The following is an 8,541-nucleotide window of genomic DNA, read 5'->3' on the forward strand; positions in this document are numbered from 1 at the left end:
GTCTCCATGGTTCCTGTCTCCATGGTTCATGTCTCCATGGTTCATGTCTTCCTGGTTCATATCTTCCTGGTTCATGTTTCCATGGTTCCTGTCTCCATGGTTCATGTCTTCATGGTTCATGTCTTCCTGGTTCATATCTTCCTGGTTCATGTTTCCATGGTTCCTGTCTCCATGGTTCATGTCTCCATGGTTCATGTCTTCCTGGTTCATATCTTCCTGGTTCATGTTTCCATGGTTCATGTCTCCATGGTTCATGTCTTCCTGGTTCATATCTTCCTGGTTCATGTTTCCATGGTTCCTGTCTCCATGGTTCATGTTTCCATGGTTCATATATTCCTGGTTCATGTTTCCATGGTTCCTGTCTCCATGGTTCATGTCTTCATGGTTCCTGTCTCCATGGTTCATGTCTTCATGGTTCATGTGTCCATGGTTCATGGTTCATGTGTCCATGGTTCATGTCTTCCTGGTTCATGTGTCCATGGTTCATGTCTTCATGGTTCATGTGTCCATGGTTCATGTCTTCCTGGTTCATGTGTCCATGTCTTCATGGTTCATGTGTCCATGGTTCATGTCTTCATGGTTCATGTGTCCATGGTTCATGTCTTCCTGGTTCATGTGTCCATGGTTCATGTCTTCCTGGTTCATGTGTCCATGGTTCATGTCTTCCTGGTTCATGGTTCCTGTCTCCATGGTTCATGTTTTCCTGGTTCATGCGTCCATGGTTCATGTGTCCATGTTTCATGTATTTAATAAAACAAAAACATGTGACTCAGAATCAGAATCAGAATCAGAAACAGTTTTATTGCCAGGAATGTTTACACAAACGAGGAATTTTTTTTGGTGGAAGGTGCAACATTTGGACATGACAAACAAACAACAATCAACACGACAGAAAGACAACAAGTAATGTGAAAGTGTTTGGGTGTGTGCTTCAAGTGGTGTGTTTTAGTTAAAAGTGTATGTTACGCGTGGCGTGTGTTTAAGTTAAAGTGCATGCAAATAAAGTGGCATGTGTGTGGAGGAGGCCTCAAGTTAAAGTGCATGTTAAAGTGACGTGTGTGGAGGAGGGAAGAAGAAGGAGGAGGGAGGAGTGGGAGGAAGAGGGAGGAGGAGGAAGAGGAAGGAGCGGGAAGAAGGAGGAGAGAGGAAGGTGGAAGAAGAGGTGGTAGTCCTGGGGGTGACAGTCAGTCAGTCCGGGTTCCATTGATGAGCCCGACTGCCGACGGAAAAAACTTTGGTGTGGCGGGTGGTCTTTGTCATGATGGACCGCAGCCTCCTCCCAGAGGGGAGGGACTCGAACAGGGAGTGTCCAGGGTGGGAGGGGTCAGCGACAATCTTTCTGGCCCGCTTCAGTGACCTGGAAGTGAACAGGACCTGGAGGGAAGGCAGATTGCAGCCGATAACCCTCTCGGCCGAGCGGATGATGCTCTGCAGCCTGCACTTGTCTTTGGCTGTGGCTGCAGGGTGCCAGACGGTGATGGAGGAGCAGATGATGGACTCAACGATGGCCGTGTAGAATTGTACCATCATCTTCCCTGGCAGGTTGAATTTCCTCAGCTGCCTCAGGAAGAACATCCTCTGCTGGGCCTTCTTGGTGATGGAGCCGATGTTCAGCTCCCACTTGAGGTCCTGGGTGATGATGGAGCCCAGGAAGCGGACGGACTCAACATGATCTCATATTAATATTCCATCTGTTCTCAGATCAGATCATAAACACCCAGCTGATCCTGTTAGAGGTTTTAAGGCCTTGTGCTTACCCAGAATGCAACAGCCCACTGTATCCCCCAAACTAATGTTAAACTATAATTTGTGTTTTCCACATTCCAGTTATGAGAATGTAGAGATAGAGGTTCAGTCATTGCCATGTAGACCACATGGAAACAGCTGTATCCTGTAAACCTCCTCCGCCGTGTCGCCGTGGCAACGGGCGCTTACTTCTCTTTTAGTTTAAAAAAATTTAATTTACCAAAAAGTTGCATTGACGCCTGTTGAGAGAAATGATGTCCCCAAAACACTCTTCTTCCTCTTCTTCTTCTTCTTCTCTCTCTGAGGAAGTCCCCGTTGAGATATTTCGCTCTTAACCACAGTCACAACATTTCCTCAGCCTTAGCGTGCCAACAGCCTCAGAGTGTGTGTGTGTGTGTGTGTGTGTGTGTGTGTGTGTGTACATGGTTTAGGCTCCGCCCCCTGCTCTATATAAAGTAGACCTAGAGGTCGGTGAGTATCTGGAGGTTGAAGCTCTCAGCAGATGTTCAGCAGCTGGATTATTGCTCCACCCGGTGAGCCTTTACATTCAACAATGAAGCTGAAGAGTCAATGTTGGTATTGTTGTTGTTGGTATTGTTGGTGTTGTTGGTGTTGTTTTGTTGGTATTGTTGTTGTTGGTATTTTTGTTGGTGGTGTTGGTATTGTTGTTGGTGTTGTTGTTGACTGTTTACCCCTCTTCAGTGAGTTTTTTAAAATCTGGATGAAGATGAAATGGACGTGTTTTGTGGTTTTATTTGTTTACTTATTGTTGACAAACAATTCCTTGACACCATTCTAAACACATAACTAAAATGTTTGTATTGTGCTTTTATTTTGAAAATAGCATAGGAAACTAGTTCCGTTAGCGCAGTAGTGAGCTAATTGTTTCCACAAAAAAAATACAAAACAAGGATTTATAATCAAGAGCTAACTGTAAGATAACATGTGATAAATACGTTACACTTTAAATGAGGTCAATATTTAATTTGTAGCTTGCTAATGTAGCATAAAATGCTAACGTGACATTTGAAGTTCACTTTCTCCCCACAGACTCCTCAGAGTGTCCTCGTCTCCTCGTCTCCTCTCTCCTTCATGATGAGGACCGAGAGGCTGAACTTCCTCCAGCCGATATTCAACTTCCGGAGGAGCCCAAGGGTTCGGGCCACCGGCGCCGGCGCCACCACCAACGCCACCGCCACCACCAACGCCAATGCCGGCCAGGAGGCGGAGCCCCCAAACGGTCAGCTGAGTTCATCAGTTCATCACATTACTGAAACTAATAAATAGAGACGTGTCCGAGTCCCTTATCTTATAATATTTTATAGAAGTGTTATTGTGAAGCAGCATTAGTGAGATGCGACCACGGTGCTCTTATTTTGAAGGATGGTTTCCCCAGGTCAGGTGTAGCTTTAGCCTGTTCTGTGGTTCCCCCTCAGACGTCCTCTCCTACTGCCAGATGCTGGAGGCACGGCGCTGGTGTGACGCCGGCCGGCTGCTGATCGACAGCGAGGAGCGCCTGTTCAGGGAGGAGGAGGAGGAGGAGGGGGGGGAGGAGAAGGAGGCGCAGCATGAGGCGCAGGTCAACGCCCTCGCCACAGACCGCGGTGCCCTGCAGGCCCTGGTGCTGCAGACCCTCAGCCGGTCCCTCGGCCCGGACCAGGCTGGCTCGCGTGCGGCGCTAGCCTCCGCCGTGAGGGCCGTGACCCAGGAGGAGGACCAGGACCGGCGGTGGACCCAGAGGGGGCGGACCCCTCCGGCGTGGAGGCCCGGCGGCTGGAGGGCGCTCCACGACTCGGCGCTGCGCGGCCTGGTGGAGGAGCGGATGGACAGCCCCCTCAAGGCCTCCGCCCCTCAGCCGGGCCGGTCCTCCATCCAGGAGGGCATATGCTCCATGGGCCGGCAGCTGAGGGAGGACCTGCTGCACGTGGCCCGCGTGGTGAGGGGCTGCTACCCCCCCCACATGGACATCTGCAACCTCTACGCCCGCCTCTACCACCACGCCTTCAGCGCCCACGTCACCAAGGTCGCGGACTTCGGTCTGGAGGACCAGGACTGCACCTTCCTCCTGCAGTGGGTCCACCAGTACTACCCACAGTGAGTCCTGTGGAGGCGGAGCCTCTGGTATCAGATTGTGATGGAGGCAGAACCTCTGGTATCAGATGGTGATGGAGGCAGAGCCTCTGGTATCAGGTGGTGATGGAGGCAGAGCCTCTGGTATCAGATGGTGATGGAGGCAGAGCCTCTGGTATCAGATTGTGATGGAGGCAGAACCTCTGGTATCAGATGGTGATGGAGGCAGAACCTCTGGCATCAGGTGGTGATGGAGGTCTCTCTTGGGACAGGGTCCTCCAGAAGCCGGAGCTATCCTCTGAGATGGACGTGGACTCGTTGGGGAAGCTGCTGCCTGAAGAGCTCCTGAGACCTCTGGAGGACCAGTACCTGAGCAAACAGCAGGTGTGTGTGTGTGTGTGTGTGTGTGTGTGTGTGAGAGTGTTCGTGTGTGTGTCCTCAACCCTTTGGCCTTGTTGGTTCAGGCCGAGCTCACCACGTTCGTCGGCCGCATCCTGGAGGAAGCCCGGCAGAGCTGGATCAAAGGGGAGGAGCCGATCAGAGAGGACGGCTACTTCGTGAGCCCCGTCGCCTACGACGTCATTCAGGTGGGTACCCCTCAGGAGGAGCTGAAACCCCCAGAGCAGACCCACAGAGACCCTCAGGAGGAGCTGAGACCCCCAGAGCAGAGCCATATGTAGACAGGCAGAGGGCTGTAGACCTGGTCTCCCTCTCTGTGTGAACCAAGCTGTTCAAACACATGTGGGACCAGCAGGACTCAGAGGCCACGTTCACATGGCCTCGTTCACAAATCTAGATTTTTCAGGCTTTTGAACGTCATAACTAAAACTTTTAGAACAAGATTCACCAACTAGGAAGCACTGTGGGGGTCCTGGTTCCTACAGGGGTGTCTAGTGGGGGTCCAGGTTCCTACAGAGGGTTCCACTGGGGGTCCAGGTTTCTACAGGGGGGTCTAGTGGGGGTCCAGGTTCCTACAGGGGGGTCCAGTGGGTGTCCAGGTTCCTACAGGGGGTTCCAGGGGGGTCCAGTGGGGTCCAGGTCCCTCTGGGTCCTTCATGCCCTCATTGATCTCCAGCTCATCAACGGCATGGTGACCTCGGCTGAGAAGGTGGTGGGAGACCTGCACAAGGCCCAGAGCATCACCAGCCAGCTGGAGGGGCTTCTGCAGAGGTAACCCCACTGCATTCTGGGTATTCTCTTCTTCTTAAAGATAGATTGTCTTGAAGATCAAAGCTTGTTTCATCTGCTTCAGGTTCCAGATGTTCCAGGATGAAATAATGAAGCAGAACCGGCCCAACAGCCGGCCAGCCGTGAAGGCCCACCTGGGCTGCATCCAGCAGTTCAGGTGCGTAGGGGACGCTTTGATTGACAGGTGTCCGTCTCTGTTGAATGTCCCCTGTGAGTTCATTGGCGTGGTCCGTCTGCAGGGACGTCCTCCAGAAGAAGAGCCATCTGTTCGGACGGGAAGTCCAGCAGAGCTGCCTGCAGCTGATGGCCCACATGGAGAGCTCCGCCCACCTCTACCTGCTGAAGCCCGTGCACGCGGCGCTCAAGGTGAGCTCACCACGTCCATCTCCCGCGGGAAATAGTCCCGACTCAATGCATCATTTGCTCTTGTTTTTCATTTGACATTTTTCAAAACAAAGCAGCTAACGGGGCATGTTGGCTCCTCCCACAGCCCCAGTACCGCAAACTGGGAACCAATGACTGGTTCAAGAAGCCTCTGTTTGAGAAGATGCTGCCCGCCATCGAGGAAGAGCTCCAGGGTCTTCAGGGTTCCATCGGATGCTGCCACCAGGTAACGAGAAGCCACCAGGTGGAAGTCACCAGACCCAGCCAGCTCTCTAGTGGGGTAATGTGGTACTCCAAGCTCTCTAGATAGATAGATAGATATATACTTTATTAATCCCCAAGGGGAAATTAGTTCTCTGCATTTAACCCATCCTTAGTTATTAAGGAGCAGTGGGCTGCAGTGATGCGCCCGGGAAGCAACTGGGGGTTCAGTGCCTTGCTCAAGGACACTTCGACTTGCAACAAATAATGGGGAGAGCCGGGATCGAACCGACAACCTTGGGGTTGCAGGACGACCCCCTTACCCCACTGAGCTACAGCCCTCTAGTGGGGTGATATGGTACTACAAGCACTCTAGTGGGGTAATATGGTACTGCAAGCTCCTTAAGATATGTCGAGGCTTTGCTTTAAAAACTCTGAAACTCTTTGATGTGTTTGATAAATAGTCATAAATAATGTGACGTATTCATAACGTTCATAGTAAATAGACCTTGATGTGTGATGTCATGTCAGCCTAACCTTCTGATTGGCTCCAGGAGCTGGTGGGCCGGCTGCACCAGGAGGTGACGGTGGAGTACGTGAGGAGGCTCCTGAGGGGCCAGGTGAAGCTGAGGGACAAGGAGGAGCAGCTGAAGGCCTCGGCCACCATGAAGGACCAGGCCGAGAGCCTGCACCACCTGTTCCTCAAGATGGTGAGAGACACAGAGAGGTACCGCGACAGACTAGGTCCTCCTCAAAGACTAGACCCCACTGAGCTGCTGCGTCTCCACAGGGGTCCCAGGAGGTCCACCTGAAGGACATCCTGACCAACATTGCAGAGGTTCTGAAGCTGCAGGACCTGCCGGCCATCCAGGTGCAGGTCGCCTCTCTGGGGGCGGAGCACCCCGACCTCAGGTAACCAGACGGTACTTGTTGTTGTTGATGAGTAAACAATCTTACCGGAGACCTGTGAACATGAAAGACCAACAAACTGGAGAAGTGTTCAACAGTTCAGAGTCCTCCTCATAGTCATGAGCTCATGACTATGTGTCATGGGAAACAGAGGCACAACCAACAGAAATGTCAACGAGCCTGTAGAGGTCGGTGTGATTGACACTTTGCTAAGTCCCGCCCCCTTTCACGCAGACCGCCAATTTCAATTCAATTTATATTCTACAATCCAAAATTGCAAATTCAGTTTTTATTCCTGTTGTTTAAGTTCCTCTAAAGCAAAAACATCACTTTTTTGTTTTATTTAGTTTTTCTTGTGTTTCTATTGTGACCTTCTTCTTCTTCTTCTCCTCCTCTTCCTCCTTCCTCCTACAGTGAGAACCACGTGTCTGCTCTCCTGAAGCTGAAGACCACCCTCTCCAAAGCCGACAGGAAGATGATCAGAGACATCCTGTTGGACTCTAGAGGTCCTCAGAGCGATGGAGTCGCCGTCCGGCCCTTCTTCTCTGGCGTCCTGATCAAGTGACCCGTGAACTGGTCCCAGGTCAGCTGAAGGGACCCGTGAGCTGGTCCCAGGTCAGCTGTAGGGACCCGTGAGCTGGTCCCAGGTCAGCTGTAGGGACCTGTGAGCTGGTCCTAGGTCAGCTGAGTGATGGATGAGTTCCTGTTGAAGGTCACAGTGTCGCTGGTTGACACAATGTTTTTCACTGACACAAGTATGTGTGTATAATTATATGATAGTGTATTTTAGGTATAAAGCCATTCTTATAGTTTGTCCATTTTTTATTTTTAGAGTTTTATATTTGTATGTCACGTGATCTCACGTCTTGAGAGAAAATGTTGAATTTAAGTCCATAAACAAATAAATGTGGTGAAACCGATGTGAGCTTTGAAGGTGATCTTGCCTCTGTTGAAGAGATGCTAATATAGTAGCACAACAGTACAACGGCTAATATAGTAGCACACAGGCTAATATAGTAGCACACAAGCTAATATAGTACCACACAGGCTAATATAGTCGCACACAGGATAACATAGGAGCACAAAGGCTAATATAGTAGCACAACGGCTAACTCAGTAGGACAACGGCTAACATAGTAGCACACATGCTAACATAGTAGCACAGACGATAGAGGCTATTACTGCTCTGGCCTCCAGGTGTTATAGTTCCAGAGAAGGTTTTTCAGGACCAGGTCTTTAGTTGGGGACCAGGAGGGGTCCATCGGGACCAGGAGGGAACATTGGGATTCACTGGTGGCACAAAATAAAAAGTGAGTCATCAAAGTGATTATAGTTCATAGTTACACAAATAATAAGAGGAACCAGATTGTGCTTTTATGAATAAGACAACTCTCTATCCGTCTCTAAAGCAGAAACACTGCCCCCTGGAGGTCAGAGGTCTCTTCATATTCATATCACTCTGTCTCACATCCCAACAAACAATCCCAGGAAGCCATCGAGGTGTTTCCAGTTTATTATCCCAGAGTCATAATTCATCTCCTCACAGGAAGGAAGCGAGAAAAACACGTTAGGCGAGTGTCTGTGTTTGTGTTGGTGTCAGAGGAAGTGGTCAGGTTGAAGGGGGCGGAGCTACGAGTTCCCCACAGTGGAGGCAAATAAGCTGCTGCTGGTTGGACCACCTATGTTAGTGACTGATGGACAGGTAAACCGTAGCTCCTCCTATCAGGGTGTAGCAGAAAGGGAGAATTAAAAGCCCAGACTAGCCCTTCCCCTTCCTAATAGCAAAAGAGGGTGGAGCCAATTAGGGGTTAAATGAGCACACCTGTAGGGGGGTGGGGGCAGCATGGAGATCAGAGAGAGGAGCCAGAGTGGCTGAGGGGAAGTTGATGTAGGATGGAGTTTCTCCAGATCTTTAAATAGTACTTAAATACGAAAGCAGCTAAGGAACGGAACCGTCTGAATGGACCACGTCATGGGTCCCCTGAGGGGGGGTACGGGTGGACAACGGATCCCAGAGGGGGGGTAGGGCTGTTCGGGAGCAAC

At 50.7% G+C, this 8,541-nt stretch overlaps 1 protein-coding gene across 2 annotated transcripts; it reads left to right on the plus strand.

Annotated features, from left to right (window-relative positions):
- The first annotated feature begins 2,224 nt into the window (after positions 1-2,224).
- tnfaip2b (tumor necrosis factor, alpha-induced protein 2b) lies at positions 2,225-7,418 on the plus strand. 2 transcript variants are annotated; one of them, XM_056426581.1, is made up of 12 exons: positions 2,225-2,279; positions 2,797-2,986; positions 3,183-3,840; positions 4,089-4,200; positions 4,281-4,403; positions 4,892-4,986; positions 5,069-5,161; positions 5,244-5,370; positions 5,495-5,614; positions 6,144-6,299; positions 6,380-6,501; positions 6,913-7,418. In XM_056426581.1, exons 2-12 carry the CDS (start codon positions 2,839-2,841, stop codon positions 7,061-7,063), a joined length of 1,905 nt encoding a protein of 634 aa, XP_056282556.1. In that variant the 5' UTR covers positions 2,225-2,279; positions 2,797-2,838; the 3' UTR covers positions 7,064-7,418. The 2 variants fall into 2 exon arrangements, with proteins under 2 accessions (XP_056282556.1, XP_056282557.1); XM_056426582.1 differs by lacking the exon at positions 2,225-2,279 and adding an exon at positions 2,288-2,318.
- The last annotated feature ends 1,123 nt before the right edge of the window (positions 7,419-8,541 follow it).

Source organism: Pseudoliparis swirei, chromosome 11 (genome assembly GCF_029220125.1).
Source record: "Pseudoliparis swirei isolate HS2019 ecotype Mariana Trench chromosome 11, NWPU_hadal_v1, whole genome shotgun sequence".
In the NCBI taxonomy this organism is placed as follows: domain Eukaryota; kingdom Metazoa; phylum Chordata; class Actinopteri; order Perciformes; family Liparidae; genus Pseudoliparis; species Pseudoliparis swirei.

Bases quoted from the DNA above. Each gene is read 5' to 3' on its own strand.
- tnfaip2b (XM_056426581.1), top strand. From the start codon at position 2,839: ATGATGAGGACCGAGAGGCTGAACTTCCTCCAGCCGATATTCAACTTC. The intron at 3,841-4,088 runs GTGAGTCCTGTG...CTCTTGGGACAG, and splicing joins GTCCACCAGTACTACCCACA to GGTCCTCCAGAAGCCGGAGC. The intron at 5,615-6,143 runs GTAACGAGAAGC...GATTGGCTCCAG, and splicing joins CCATCGGATGCTGCCACCAG to GAGCTGGTGGGCCGGCTGCA.